The sequence below is a fragment of the Puma concolor genome, chromosome A2 (assembly GCF_028749965.1).
Source record: "Puma concolor isolate L17-30 chromosome A2, mPumCon1.1.hap2, whole genome shotgun sequence".
Lineage (NCBI taxonomy): Eukaryota > Metazoa > Chordata > Mammalia > Carnivora > Felidae > Puma > Puma concolor.
This window is the reverse complement of record NC_141668.1, coordinates 100,205,030-100,220,995: the sequence shown is the minus strand read 5'-3', so window position 1 is coordinate 100,220,995 and position 15,966 is coordinate 100,205,030. Positions and strand designations below refer to the sequence as shown.

The 15,966-nt window shown below is 51.9% G+C and overlaps 1 protein-coding gene and 1 long non-coding RNA gene across 9 annotated transcripts in view; one reads left to right on the top strand and one right to left on the bottom strand.

Annotated features, from left to right (window-relative positions):
- Positions 1–4,103, top strand: part of LOC147583363 (uncharacterized) — a 230,523-nt gene extending 226,420 nt beyond the window's left edge. For 3 of the 5 annotated variants that reach the window (XM_086697052.1, XM_086697053.1, XM_086697050.1), the window contains 3 exons: positions 1,406–1,599; positions 3,198–3,364; positions 3,635–4,103. In XM_086697052.1, the coding sequence (XP_086553178.1) occupies positions 1,406–1,599; positions 3,198–3,364; positions 3,635–4,077 (804 nt within the window). In that variant the 3' untranslated portion in view covers positions 4,078–4,103. Of the gene's footprint in view, positions 1–377; positions 486–1,135; positions 1,600–3,197; positions 3,365–3,634 lie in introns of those variants that run through there. The other 2 variants (XM_086697054.1, XM_086697051.1) reach the window with 2 other exon arrangements.
- LOC147583361 (uncharacterized) overlaps positions 1–15,966 on the bottom strand; it is a 476,502-nt gene that overhangs the window by 166,252 nt on the left and 294,284 nt on the right. The gene's annotated exons all lie outside the window — the stretch shown is intronic.

Below are 15,966 nucleotides of genomic sequence, written 5' to 3'. Positions count from 1 at the left end.
CCCTGGGCACCCCCATCCCCTCATGTTCAGTTTCGGGGAAAGGGGGACATGGGGGCCGGTCCTCCCCGGGACCGGAGCAGGTTCGATGGCAGTGGACCACCTGGTGGACCCATCATGGCCATGCACGTGTCATGCTGGGAAGGAGGGAAAAGGGATCTCTGAGGTGCCTCTAACCTGTAACAGGTTGAATCCAAGGCCCTCAAGCCACCTTGCTTCTCCTCCGTGGGGGAGGTGAGTGCACACTGTGGTGTCGTACCTGGAATGAATTCATATGGGTCTGAGGACAAGCGAAAGCAAGCAGACACGGCTTTGAGGACTCCTGCCCGCCTGCCTGCCTGCCTGCCTGGCTGCCTGCCTGCTGGGCACTGTCTTTACAGAGCCACATGCCACAGATGGAGGAGAAGCTGAATGAGAGCCCCTGCTCTACTTCCCCGAAGGAAAGGAGGAAGCCCCATGCCATCAGTAGGAAGCCGCGCTGGCTCAGGGTGAGTGCAGGTACCAGGGAAACCCAACACCCAGGGCCCAGAAAACACACTGCTGCTCCCCTGGTAGCTCTCGGAGACTCCTGGTCCCAGATGAACCTGGAACCCCATCTGCTCCCCAAACATGCCCTCAGGGCCCAGCCCCTGCAACGGCCAGACACAACGTCACTCTCCACTTAATTGGAAGAAGATCAGAAAAGATGCGTGAGACCATTTCACGTCCCATTCTGTCTAGAATATATTGGCATTGTTGTACACGTTTCCCCGACGAACGTTCCCAGGTGTCCCGGTTCGCCCGACCATCCTTCCACACCTTCTCCACGTCTGACACACGTTCGTGAGAGCAGGGAGATTTTTACTCAAAGGACATGGGGCTCAGTGCATTATGTCTAATGCTCTGCACTTTGGTGGCCAAGCAACACGCCCCTGGGGCCCCTCCAGTCAGGAGCAAGGGCCTTACCACCTAGACAACATTCTGGAAATGAGACCACTCACCTCACCCATTCAGCCCTTCAGAAATGTGGGACTGTGACAGGATTCCCTTCTCTTGCCATGTCACAGTGCTGCACTGAACATCCTACATGTCCTATTATCCTGATCCAACGTCTGCCAGCTACTGTCCCTCTCTTCGGATCCCCAGAATGCACTGTGCTGTTAGAAATCACAGGGACACTGCTGTTAATGCAGGGAGCTGCTGTCCATACTCATCTAACAATCTGACCTGAGATCCTAATGTGTTCAGTCATTTCCCACCTCAAATTCTCGTGTGAATGCCAAGATCCTTTTCCTACTCTGGGCACCCACGTCTCAGGCTTGCGACAAGTCACTGGGGTCTGGGGGTTTGGTCTGCATTCTGGACTCCAACCCTCCTGTTGGCCATAGTGCTGTGTCTGATTCTATGTCCTTCCTGTGTTCTACCTCAGGGTACAAAGGTCACACCGGGGGATGATAATGAGAACTGTGTGCGGTGGACCATCGATGCAGGCCTGCTGAAGCGGCGAGTGGAACACCTGGTGCCCGCCTTCCTGGGGAGAGACCCCACATATGTCTCCACCTTCTTGGGCACGTACACAACCTTTACTACCACCCAAAAGGTCTTGGAAGTGTTGTTTATGAGGTGAGCACCCTGCCCTTCACAGCCCAGTGTGATACACCCCTTAAAGCTTGAGTCTTAGGAAAGTCACCAAACGTCCTGGAGTCTCCCTTTGTTTCTCTGATCGGGATAGAATAACTCCAGGTCCTCAGTGGGGGCACTACAGGGAAAGTCACCCTGGCCTGTGGAAAGGTCTGCTGGCAGGGCTGTGTCTCTGCTGGGTCATCTTTGTCCTCTTCCGCATGATCAAGTTTCTGCCTCATCCCTCACTGTCGCCAGGTGTTGAGTTGGGCTGTTTTCCCATTGGAAAAGGAGATTGGAGGCTCTATCTGTGTATCTGAGTCCTGGCTCAAACCTGTCAAGGATGCCAGGATGAGCAAGACGCCCAGACCCACACCAATATGTGTGACGGAGCTGACTGGGGCCCTATCATTCTTCAAACACGCAGGAAGCCCCACTAGGTGCAGGCACTTCTGTAGGAGCTCACTGGGATCCAAGGAGCAGAGCGGACAGGACCCTCCCCTCCAGAGCTTCATTCTAGTCAGCAGTCAGTGACTCTGGATAGGACAAGACGTAGCATCCACAGGACAGCTCATATGATGTCCTTCTGGCCTCCTCCAGATACGGAGGCTTCCATTCGGAGGCTGAGGACGATGGTGGACCCCGGGAGCAGGAGAAACTGTGAGTAGGCTGAGCTCAGGCTGGAGGGCCTTCCTTCTCCAAGAGGGCAGTGCTGAGACTGTGCGTGGGAGGGGCTGCAGGACCCAGCATCCCACACGTCTGAGAGTCCTGTGAGAGGGCAAAGTTCTGAGGGCTTTCTCTTGGAAGCAAGGAAAGGGGTCCTGTCCTGTCTGGTAGAGGATGGGCTGTGGGCACAGGGAGGCCCCAGAGAGCGCCAGAGGACCGCGTCAGCCCCTTAGAGAGTCCAACCCCGTCCCCTCCCACTCACAGCCTTGCCTAGACCCCCATCAGGGGACCCAGAATAACGGTTTTGGGGAGCATCACGCTCACCACCTTGGGGAACATCCACAGTGCGTGCTTAGCAAGGGTACAGGAGACACAGTGAGGGCTCAAGGAGCACATATCACCCACACGATGGGAGAACGGTGTCAGCGGGAGGACACCCACATGTGCACTGAGTGCATGAGGCAGCACAGAGGCACAGGTCGTCACGTGGAAGGCATCAGGAGGGTCCCAGCAAGCCCAGGTAAGAGACAGAGTCCGTTGTCCCGTATTTGCGCAGATTTTCATGGAGCGCTAGGGTATGCAGTGAAGGCACTCACTCACCCCGACACCACCCCTCCACTCACGCGCGGACTTGAATTCCGGTGGGAGGTAGGCAGGGGGAGACACCGAGGAGTCTGGCTGGCTTCCCCAAGAAGGACAGAGACGACCACATCATTGGTGAAGGGGTTCCCGTCAAACAGAATCTTGACGGTCCCTCTTCAGTGACCAGGTCTCTCGTAGGCGGGACTGCCAACTCACAGGTGGACAACGTATAGAACCACCCTCTGGACATCCAGGACCAGGAGGCATAGAGGCCAGGTCCCACAGGCCTGTCCTGAGACATCAGTGGGGGGAACACCCCATGGTGATTGTTCTGGCTACTTTTGTATCCCCAGGGCCATCTCCTCCATCCTGGGCACCTGGCTGGATCACTACCCCGAGGACTTTTTCCAGCCTCCAGATTTCACCAGCTTGAAATTGCTGCAGGCATACGTAGGGGTCCACATGCCGGGCTCCGAGCTGCAGCGCCGCGCCCGCCTTCTCTACTCATGGCGGAAACACCGTGAGCCCAATGAGCCAGAGTCTCTGGGCGAGGAGGACTCTGGGTGGGAGATGTGGGCATGTGGAGGGGACGGGGTATGCCACAGAGAACACGTTTCCTGAGACTGCAGGTGGGCCAGGCGTAGGGACTAGTCTCAGATCACTGCTCCATTAGCCTGCCGTCTGGGAGATTTCCTCCTGGTGGGTTCTTTGACTCAGATGACAATGTCTGCGGGAGAGGTTTCCTGCCATGGAATGGCAATCACGGTGATGACACTTTCTATTCTTGAAGCCATGGCACCAGCTCCAGAGCCACGTTCAGACGACCCTCAGGAGCGAGCCCCCGCTATCTCTGTGGTGCCCACTGCAGCCTCGCAGCCCAGGCTGCCTGAAGCCACCAGTTCTCCTGGAGCTCAGCGCGTGCGAGAATCGGAGACCCTCACTGCAGCGTCCCCACCAGGACAGGAGGTACTCCCAGCTCTGGCTGACAGTCAGGAGCTGGAAGAGCCACCTGCCCCTTTGGTGGCCTCAGAGCATGAGCAGCCCCCAGCCCCAGCCGGCGGGGTCACGGAAGGGCTGGAGCAACCACCTCCTGCAGCTGAGCAACCAGCCTCAGCTCCTCAACAGCGGCTCATGTCTGCTGCAGCCCCAAAGGATGAATTCCCTGACCTTGTCATTGCGTTCTTTGTCATTTCTGTAGTTGTTATAGAGGTATTTACTCTCCTTATATATTAGTGTTTTATAAATAAAAGATAAACTAAATTCCAAACAATTTACTCTGATCCTTTGAAATTACAACTTCAAGTGTCAGTACGTACATTCGCAGGATTTTACACCCGTGACCACTATGTACTCCTAGAACATTACCTTCACAGAGACACGTGGACAACTAATCACCCACGGCTCATTCCCTCACCCCAGTCTCTGCAACCAGCGATCTCGGTGTCTGCTGCTTTAGCTCCTCTCGGATTTCCATGTGTGTGCAAACACACAACACGGCCTGTTGTGTCTGGCTACATGACAGGAGACTGATTAATAATTGCTTAAATATTCAATGGCACTAATATTTTTTATGACAGAGGCATAGTCCTCAAAGAACAAAGATTAGGTGAAGCCCCCACTTGAAATATCTTCATTAGCTGGCATGGGGACCCTCTGAGGTTTGACACAAGAGCAGAAGCCAGAAGACAAATGTCTGGACCAGAGCGAATACCTTGAAAATCTTTCATTTTCCTCGACTGGCCATGGTGATATTGGTCTAACGTGCATATTATAAAACTACCCAAATGAAACCGTCAATATGCCATTTACGCTAATCTATTAGGCAGTAAAGTATAAAGTTCTGGAAGGGTTCCTACAGGTGACACGTATTCAGTAAAATGAAGATTTAAATAATGAGGACAGGCACCAAGGTGGCTCAATGGGCGAGTTTCCGAGTCGACTTTGGCTCAGGTCACGATCTCTTGGTTCTTGAGATCAAGTCCCAAGTCAGGCTCTGCAATGACAGCTTGAAGCCCTCCCTGGTCAGGATTCCCCTTCTTGCTCTTTCCAAAAAACTAAATAGGAAACAACAAATACATACGGTAAAAAAAAAACCCGTATATTCTTTGAAGAAATAATGGCCCCCAAGACATGGTGTCATCTTCACACTCCTTTGGCTTTGAGTGCAGGAGGTGACTGTGTTTGTGTTCACGAGTAGTGTGACAGGTTGGGCATCCATCCAGGACTATGGTCTTGTACTATGGGATGTCGCCACAGTGGACAGGCAGAGTCCTGTCCCCTTCTGCATTCTCAGGGGCCACACATCATCCTTTACTCTGCGTCTCCAGAAGCTGAATGACTGGGCCAATTCCAATATTTTGTCTCTCATCACTGTACACAAGGGCACATGTGTACCAAACTCTCTGTAGGCGTGTACACCAAGCACAACTTTGGGGACATAATTTATAGGCATTTTTCGGGGGCTGCCTCCAGTTTACAATATCTACAGACTCTTTATTCCGTTGGGGTCTTATGTGAAAAGCAGGGACCCCTGGGACTAGGTGGATCCCTGAAGAATCAGGAGGACAAGCCAGCACTGAGGCCATCAGGGTACCTAGGAGTGACCCATGGGGAAAGAAAGAAACCACACTCCCTCATTCTGACCTCCTGCACAGCATCCCTGCCCCATGCCCTGGAACACACTCATTCAGGCCCCATCCCATGACAAACCCCAGCTGCCTGTGCACCTCCTGTTCCATAGCTCTGCTTCTCAGTAGTGCAGCCAGTCCTTGCTTTCAGGCCAGGGGAGGATGCAGGCTGGACCACTGCTGTCTGCTTGCTGGTCCTCCTCCCAGGCTGGGTCGCTTACTCTCAGGAAAGTACCTCTAAGTGCAGATCAGGTCAATGAGTTAAAGACCAGGACCTGAATGTCTTCGTCCTGACGACTGAGTGGCAACAGCAAGAACCACTTGAACCTCGGCAAGCCAGAGAGTCCTTTACACAGCACATCAGGAGCTCAAGGAGACTGCAGGATGGAGACTCAGTCAAGGCTTTTGATAGCGAGTCAAGCCGCTCAACCCTTCAGGCTCCTCAAGCAGTGACGCCCGGCACCTGCCAGCCCCATCTTTGGGGAGCAGTGTCCCTGTCATGAGCAGCCACACAGCACCCTCTGGTGACCGACCACAAGGCACACAGGAATACTGCAGGGCTCCCTGATCTCCCAGCAAAGAAAGTGCCATTCCAACCGACACATCCTCAGACGATTCCAGACAGATCACACACAACTCTGTAAAATCCAATGTTTTTGAGGTGCCTTTCAGGAAGTCTATGAAAAACATAGGTCTCTTCCCAACTGCAGTATTCTGAGACGAATTCACTGAGTGGTGGAGTCAGGCACTGGGTTCCAGGACAGAAAAGGGAGACAAGGTGGCTCCCTCCCAAGATGCACAGGGCGTGTTGTGGCAATGTGTTGGGAAGCATATATTTATGTCCCAGCTCTCTGGGTCTGGTTTAAAGAAAACATATATCCAAACAAACCATGTTTATGGACTTGTTGGATTGTATCAACCACAAAACATTTCAGAAAATTTGCACACTCTCACTCCATATATCTGCTTACTCTCATCTAAATTCGATCGCATCATCTTATGTTCCCAGGTACTTTTTCACTCATTGGGAGTGCATGATATGCTCCAGAGAGACCGCAGTGACTCCACAACCTTACTGGTAGACCTGATAAATGAATTCGGTCATGTTAAGATATGTATGTGGTTGTACATAATGTGCTTCAATTCTATACACGAAACACAAAGTCTCAGAGAGAGAAATTAAGAAAATAATTTAAAATCACTCCAAGAGAAGAAAAAGCTTCAGAGGAAATTTCGCCTACAAACACCTGGGTGGCACAGTCAGTGAAGCATCTGACTTTGGCTAAGGTCGTGATCTCATGATGTTGTTTTGAGCCCTGTGTGGGGCTCTGTGCTGACAACTCAGAGTCTGGAGCCTACTTTAGATTCTGTGTCTCCTTTCTCTCAGTTCTTCCCAACTCATAGGCGCTCTCTCTGTCTCTCCCTGTGTGTGTGTGTGTGTGTGTGTGTGTGTGTGTGCGTGTGTTTCCATGTATCTCTCTCTGTCAAGGAAAAACATAGAAAACTTAAAAAAGAAAAGAATGACTTTAACCATGAAGGAGAAAGACCTCTTTCCTGAAAATGAGAAATCAGTGGAGAAAGAGTTTGAAAAGACAGAAATAAGCAGAAAGACATTCTATGCTAGAGGATCCCAAGAATTAAGATTCTCAAAATGTCCACACTACTTCGGGCTCTGGGCTGATGGCTCAGAGCCTGGAGCCTGTTTCCGATTCTGTGTCTCCCTCTCTCTCTGCCCCTCCCCCGTTCATGCTCTGTCTCTCTCTGTCCCAAAAATAAATAAAAACGTTGAAAAAAAAAATTAAAAAGGGGCGCCTGGGTGGCGCAGTCGGTTAAGCGTCCGACTTCAGCCAGGTCACGATCTCGCGGTCCGTGAGTTCGAGCCCCGCGTCGGGCTCTGGGCTGATGGCTCAGAGCCTGGAGCCTGTTTCCGATTCTGTGTCTCCCTCTCTCTCTGCCCCTCCCCCGTTCATGCTCTGTCTCTCTCTGTCCCAAAAATAAATAAAAACTTTGAAAAAAAAAATGTCCACACTACTTAAGCATCTACACATTTCCTACGTGCAATCCCTATGAAAGTGGAAGCACATTCCCAAAAATAGAAAAATCCTTCAAGGTGGACAGAACCACAAAAGCCTCTGAATACCAAAGTCAGTTTTAGAAGGAGAAACACAGCTGGAAGCATCATGCTTTCTGATTTGAAACTAGATCTCAAAGGGGCGCCTGGGTGGCACAGTCGGTTGAGCGTCCGACTTCAGCCAGGTCACGATCTCGCGGTCCGCGAGTTCGAGCCCCGCGTCGGGCTCTGGGCTGATGGCTCGGAGCCTGGAGCCTGTTTCCGATTCTGTGTCTCCCTCTCTCTCTGCCCCTCCCCCGTTCATGCTCTGTCTCTCTCTGTCCCAAAAATAAAAAAACGTTGAAAAAAAAAAAATTTAAAAAAAAAAAAAAAAAAAAAAAGAAACTAGATCTCAAAACTACAATAACACAAGCTGTACACTATTCGGCTAATAGCAGACACACAGGTCACTGGAACAGAACTGAAGGCCCAGGAAGAAACCCACACATATGTAACCAATTATTTCACAACCAAAGAAGCAAGAATACAACCTGAGGCAAAGGCAGTCTCCTCAATAGGTGGTGCCCAGAATCACTGGGCACACAAAAACAACAGGCGCAGAAAAACAACCTGACACCTATTTAACTTCACACACAGAAACGAAGTTGAAATGTATTACAGACTTGATACCTGAAACCACAAAGGACCTGGATAAGACCTTGGACAGGAGGTGTGGGAAATCGCACAACGATGTCCTGAGTTGGGAGATTATAGGGAACGCTTGGCAGAGCAATCAGTGCTCTCTGGCCTTCCTGCAAACAGCCAGCAGCAGCTCACTTACCTAGTTGGTGTGTATCTGGGGAGCAGGCGAGACCTGGCGGATCGAGTGCATGTGTACTTTTTCACTTATTGGGAGTGCATGATATGCTCTAGAGAGACCGCAGTGACTCCACAACCTTACTGGTAGACCTGATAAATGAATTCAGTCATGTTAAGATATGTATGTGGTTGTACATAATGTGCTTCAATTCTATACACGACACACAAAGTCTCAGAGAGAGAAATTAAGAAAATAATTTAAAATCACTCCAAGAGAAGAAAAAGCTTCAGAGGAAATTTAGCCTACAAACACCTGGGTGACACAGTCAGTGAAGCATCTGACTTTGGCTAAGGTCGTGATCTCATGATGTTGTTTTGAGCCCTGTGTGGGGCTCTGTGCTGACAACTCAGAGTCTGGAGCCTACTTTAGATTCTGTGTCTCCTTTCTCTCAGTTCGTCCCCACTCATATGCGCTCGCTCTCTCTCTCTCTCTCTGTTTCTCTGTTTGTGTGTGTGTGTGTGTGTGTATGTGTGTGTTTCCATGTATCTCTCTCAAGAAAAAACATAGAAAACTTAAAAAAGAAAAGAATGACTTTAACCATGAAGGAGTGAGACCTCTTTCCTGAAAAGAAGAAATCACTGGAGAAAGAATTTGAAAAGAGAAATAAGCAGAAAGACCTTCTATGCTCGTGGATCCCAAGAATTAAGATTATCAAAATGTCCACACTACTCAAAGCCATCTACACATTCCCTAGGTGCAATCCCTATCAAAGCTTAAGCACGTTCCCAAAAATAGAATAATCCTTCAAGGTGGACAGAACCACAAAAGGCTCTGAATACCAAAGTCATTGTGAGAAGGAAGAAAACAGCTGGAAGCACCATGCTTTCTGATTGGAAACTAGATATCAAAGCTACAATAACCCAAGCAGTACAGTATTGGGGTAAATGCAGAGACAGAGGTCACTGGACCAGAACTGAAGGTCCAGGAAGAAACCCACACATACGTAACCAATTATTTCACAACAAAAGAACCAGGAATATAACCTGAGGCAAAGGCAGTCTCCTCAATAGGTGGTGCCCAGAAACACTGGGCATACAAAAACAACAGGCGCGGAAAAACAACCTGACACCCATTTAGCATCACACACAGAAACGAAGTTAAAATGTATTACACACTTGAGACCTGAAACCAGAAAGTCCTGGATAAGACCTTGGGCAGGAGGTGTGGGAAATCGCACAACGATGTCCTGAGTTGGGAGATTATAGGGAACGCTTGGCAGAGCAGATCACTGCTCTCTGGCCTTCCTGCAAACAGCCAGCAGCAGCTCACTTACCTAGTTGGTGTGTATCTGGGGGGCAGGCGAGACTTGGCTGATCTAGTGCGTGTGTATCTAGGGGTTGGGTTCGGCACGGGCTCACCAAGTCCTTGGACCGTGTTGTCGCGTGGAATATTTTATCCTGTCTCCATGTGGTTCGTACCATGTCTTCAATACGTTCTTTCTAGCATGTGGCCCGCTGATGTGTTGTACATCGTTTGTAGGCTTAATGAATGCGGGATCCTGAGAGCAGCTCGCGGAGACATCCCTTAAACCCCTCTCGCCTCTTGACTTGTGTGGAGTCTGAAGCAATCCTTTCTGCTGTCCTTGGCTTTGCTGGACAAAGCCAAATGCCAAACCCACGAGAATGTTTGGATCTCAGTCTTGACTTGAGTTTTGGGATTTGACACCAGAAGCCAAAGCCACAAAGGAAAACTAAACAAGTGGGACTACATGAAACTAAAAAAACAAGTTCTGCACAGCAACAGTATCTTTTCAGAATGGGAAGGCAACATAGTGAATGGGCGAAAATACTTGCAAACTACGTACATGGTCAAGGGTTAAAACACAAAAGAAATCAAGATCTCCTACAGCGCAACAATGCAAAAGCAAAGAGCAATGACGGACCTGGCAGAGTCCTGAAGAGGCATTCTTCCAATGAAGACATACAGATGGCCACCACATACATGAAGAGAAGTTCCAAGTCACTCCACATTCGGGAAATGAAAGTCCAAAGCCAAAGAGATATCACCTGAAACCTGTCTGAACGGTCTTATCAAAAAGACAAGAAAACACAAGCGTCGGGTACAATATGGAAGAAAGCGAATCATTGTGCCCTCTTGGTGGCATTGGAACTTGGTGCAGGGGCAGTCGCAAACAATCTAAAGTTTCCTACACAATTCAGAGGAGAACATCCATATCGTCCAGCAACTTCCCTCAATTACCCCCCTAGGTACAACTCGGAACACATGAAATCACTAACTCCCAAAAATGACTTCACACCTGTTATCATGCCACAGTGTTTATAATAGCCTGGAGGGCATTATGCCTAGTGAAAGAACTCACACAGAAAAAAACACATATAAATGCTCGCACATATATAGGAAATCTGAAACAAAAACTAAGAAAACAAAAAACAAAAATCCTCATAACAGAAGGAAACAAGCCCATCAATACATAAAGATGATTGCAAAGGTGGGGGGGGGGCAGGAGGAGGGAAATAGGGTAAAGGTCAAAAGACATCACCGAATAAAAAAAGACCATGTCAACAGGGAAAGGGAGAGTAAAGGTGACTCAATATCTCAAATTCTAGTTTCCTCTTTTTCAGAGACCTTAGTTCAGTCCCTTCCATTCACTAGACCTACTAGAATAATAAGGAATTATCAGGACTTGACAGTGTTTGCATGATGTGTTCTTTACTTAGGATTTCGTATCCAAAAGAACACAGTGTTGAGATTACTAGGTAACTTAGATTTTCCATTACTTTTATGGTTTCTTGAAGTACCGTGATGTCACAAAAAACTCCTTAGATCTAAGTGGACACTTTCATTACTCTAAACGTATGTACATACCTCTAAAATAGTACAATAAAGGTAAGGTGCATTGTCCATTGCACAACAGTGATTGTTTTACTCCTTGTTGTAGTGAGCTTTGGTGACGAAAACGTTCCGGTTATCGAGCTCCTTATCAAATTCCATGCCACGGATTAGGCAGAATATAGTAATCGTGGTAATCAAGAAAATAATGACCTTCAAGATAATCTTAATCTTCTCAATTGCTGACAGAGACAACTAACCCCCCGAGGACAAAACAGACTGTTAGGAGCCTGACCTGCTCCAAGTGGCCTACACCACACCATCTTCCTGAAAACATAAAGCACCAGTCAGCTCCAAATGGAAGTGTGGGAAAGCCTCTGCTCTTAGGCCTTTGCTTTCAGTGAGGTCACAGTGCTGCCTTCAGGATGTTTTCAGCCTTTGAGACAGGATTGGAACTCTCTAGTGCAATGAGATATTCCCATGCAACAAAACGCATTCCTTGCCAAGAACTGGGTCCCTGACCAGTCTGCCTTGGACAAGGAGCTTTTCCATCCACCTTCGTCGCCAGAGTGCGAAGAAGACGTTCCCACCCAACGTGTCCCAAAGAGATGACTTTGGACTCCATCCACAACACCCAGTTCTCTTCAGCACACATCTCCCATTAGGAAAGAGTCTGGACCACCCTCGAAAACACACAAGCGCCACTGATTCCTGGCTCCCGGGCTCCCACTTCATTGATGGAATGCACATTGCCTTCAGAGATGAAGAGCTCAACAGGGAGTTGCACTTGCCCTCATCCAGACTCCTACCCCCTAGTCCCATTGACTCCCACGAGAGAGGACCCCCTTTCGCCACAAGCGGGGTGAGATCTCCCCCTCCCCATCAGAGGGTGCAACTCTGCCACCAGGGGCGGGGCGGGGCGCGGCGCGGCGGGCTGGGCAGGGCAGGAGAGCAGGTGCGGAGGGGGGAGGCAGGAGGCCTGTGTTCACCTGCTGCTTCCACTCTCAATCCCTTCAACACCGTCCCCTGCTGGCCTCCAGCAACTCAGGCCCACCACCCTGACTCTCCCTGGAATGTTTCTCTGGAGTCTCAGGTCCCTTGTACTTCATTTTCACAGGCAGGAATGATTCCTCCTGCTCATGGCTGCCACTTCCCTGGCCCTGCCTTGACACTTTCCCACAGCCGCCGGTCCACGCTTTCCTTCCTTCCTTCCTCCGTTCGTTCGTCCTTCGTTCCTTCCCACCTCCACCCGCCAAACACCAACCCAGTCAGACCTCCATGGGCACTCAGGGCACCCCCCCTCTCGACCTGAGCCACTCACCACCGCCTGAGCCTAACCCCCTACTCGATCTGGGGCCCTCCTCTTCCAGGGAACCAGGGTCCAACCCAGAAAGCCCACTCCTGAGGCGTCCAGACCGCAGCCGCAAAGGAGCCCAAGAAGAAGCCCGGAGCCCCAGGGCGGGGGGACGGTTCTCATGGGAGGGGAAGACAGAGAGGGGCAGAGGGGAAGGCCACGTGCGACCTCGTCGCTAGGGACCTTACCTTGGCAGCACCGCGACTGAGGCAGGTCCTGGAGGGAGGCTGTGTGTCTCAGCTGCTCCACCTTTAGGCTTCTCCCAGATGGACTTTCAAGGGCGCCGGGGGAGGGGGGGCATCGCATCGCGCTCTGCCCCAGCCAGTGCTGGCACTCCACCAGCGCGGCCAAAGACCGAGGCGCCCGGGAAGCGCGTCCCGCGCCCTGGCCTCTGGCTCCAGGAGCAGCAGGAGCAGCAGGGCCGCCACCCTCCGAGGCTGGAGGCTCATGGCTCCCAGTCTTCTCCACGCGGGGCCCCGCCTGCGCTCCCGCCAGCGCTCCCGCGAGCGCTACCGCTACCCCTACCGCCAAAGCCATGGCTGCCGGGTCGCAGGCGCCAGGCAGCAGCATGTCCCAGGTCGGGGGCTGAGGTGGGCGTCCGTCCCTGGCTGGCCCAGACACTTGGGGGCTTGGGGCGGCAGGCGGGCTGGGAGCCAACTCACGGCACGGCTGCAGCCTCAGCTGTGTCCCTCACCGGGCTCCGGCCCTGGCCCACGCGCATGCGCGCGCTCGAGCGCGCGCTCCCGCACACCTGCTTGGGCCCAGGATCCAAGCCGCCCCATCCCCCACCCCACCCCCACCGCCACCCCCCCACAGGGGGCACAGCTCCTGGGCACCAGGGTCTGCACCACCGCACCTCCCTGTGCCCACCAGATGCTCTGACCGACTGCCCGCCAGCCTGACAGCCGCGAGCCAGGCAGAGGGCTCCAGAGACCAGGCCAGTGGGACAGGGACCGGCAGGTGTCTCCTCCCAAGGTGGACACCTCCCTGTCACCCCTCAAGAGACCCAGGAACCTTTTGCATTGCTGGTTTCCCAGGGACGTGGCTGCACGTGAACCCAGTGATCCCTCTTGCATCCTAGGCCTCTGTGTTTCTTCTTCACTCTGCCTCCCATTCCCGCCAACCGTGGCCATCTACAGCCGTGCACCCTCCTCGCTCGTCACCCGTGACCGCAAGGGCAGCCCTAAGGGACAGGGAGACACGCTGGGCACACGAGACTCCTTCCACCTCCCTTCTCCTTGAAAGGCCGGTGCTTTTCAGCTCTGCATGCCCTTCCCATGGCCCTACCTGGACCGCACCACCAGCGGTCCCACCCTCAAGTCCACCCTGCCACCGCTGACTGTGGCACGTCCTTCAACTCTGTGGAACCGCCTGTCCACCTCCACTACCTCCCAACCCCCGTGTTTTCTTCACAGTGTGCCTCAGATCCCAACTCCTCCGTGCCATTTTTCTTTTCTTGGGTTTCCATTGCTTCTCAACGTTTCTTTCTTTTGGTGAGAGAGAGAGAGAGAGAGAGAGAGAGGCCATCACCCATGCGATTGTGCAGCAAGCATCGACTGAACGTGCAAGGCGTACCAGACCCTGCTCTGGAGGGCCAGTGTGCAGAGGTGGGCAAGGAAACGTATGCCTGAGGATTCAAGGGGAGCCACAGGACTACCGTCCAGGGTGAGGAGGAGTAGAGAGACCAAGCAGTGAAGGCTTTCTACGAAACGAGCATCGAGGGCACGAACCTACGCAGCCCTGGAAGGAGAGCAGGGGGTCACGGCCAGATGGATCATCGAAGGCCAGTCCCAATGGGCAGCCTTCATCACGTGTCCTCACCTGAGGACTTGCAAAGAGGCACGCCCAGACTGGACCTGGTAGAAACAGGACTTACAGCAAAAGCACAAGACTGCTCTGTGGACTTCATGGTCATGGGAAGGACACCATCCCACAAGCCCCACCAAGGGACTCTGGACTCTGGGGACTTGGCCTTACTGTGTACCATCAGGACCTGTCAGGACTCTTTCAAGTGCACAAGGGAAGAGCAAACTAAGCCACAAACCTAGGAGAACAGAGATGCAAAACCTTTCTCCCCCCAGGGGCAACGTCAATGATCGCATGCTATACAAATGCAAATGACCTCTGCTAGCATTAGAAAGGTCACCAGTTTTCGGCCTCTTTATCAGTCTCATACCACAAGTGCACCAGGGTTCCATTGGCTCCACAGGGACCATTTGCCTGCATTCTCCGTGGGAGCAGCTTCCTATCCTACCAGAACCCTCACGTGTGTCTCCCTGTCATGGCACGTACTGATACATACGAGAATGACGTTTCCCTTTCGTTTTGAACTTTGTGCTGATGCCTCCCTCCTGGCTCCGCGTCTCCACCCAGAAGACCGTTTGGCTCAGTTTACATGGTGTGTGTGTGTGTGTGTGTGTCTGTGTGTGTGTGTGTGCGCGCGCGAGTGTGTGTGCATATACGTATATATACACATTCACGAATACGTGTACGTATATGTTGACACGTATGCGTATGTACACAGGTATCCCTATGGACACACAGGTAGCTAGATGTATATATAAATGTAGCTGTTTTTTCTTTTGAAAATACACACTGAAAACTCTGTGGGCCGCTTGGATGACTCAGCTGGGTAATGGTCCGACTTCGGGTCACGTCAGGCTCTCAGGGTTCCTGAGCTGAGTCACGCCTAGTGCTCCGTGCTGACAGCTCAGAGCCTGGAACCTGATTCCCTTCTGGGTTTCCTCTCTCTCTCCCTGCCCCTCCCTCGCTTGTGCTCTCTCTGTCTCTCTCGCTTTCTCTCAGAGGTGAACGTTAAAAAAGAAACCATAGCATGTGGCTCTGGATCTCGCCTCACGTCACGATCTCACAGTTTGTGAGGCTGAGCCTCCACAAGGAGCCCCACCTCAAGATGGGCGCCAACGATGCGGAGCCCGCTGGCCCTCCTCTCTCTCTCCCTCCCTGTCTGCCCTATCCCTGCTCACAGGCACACGTGCATGCGTCCACTCTCTCTCTGTCTCTCAGAATGAATGAAAGAAACAAAGAACCTCAAATGAGAACACTAAAGGAACACCGTCGAGTTCATGACTACAGCGAATGAATGGCTGTGCCCGTGGCCAGCACCTGCCCTGGGGAACGTTCTATTTCCTATTTGTTCATGTGTCTTCACTCTGGAGACACAGGGAGCCAGAGAGCAAGCCGGCAAGCCGGTGACCGCCAGTGGGGGAGGGGCAGAGAAGCAGAGACAGACACACGCAGAATCTGAAAACAGGCTCCAGGGCCTGAGCTGTGGGCACAGAGCCCAGCCCAGGGCTGGAACTCAGGAACCGCGAGGGCGTGACATGAGCCCAAGTCGGAAGCTCAACCCACTGAACCACCCAGGTGCCCGGGGAAGGTTCCATTCAGGAGTCCACTCTACCCA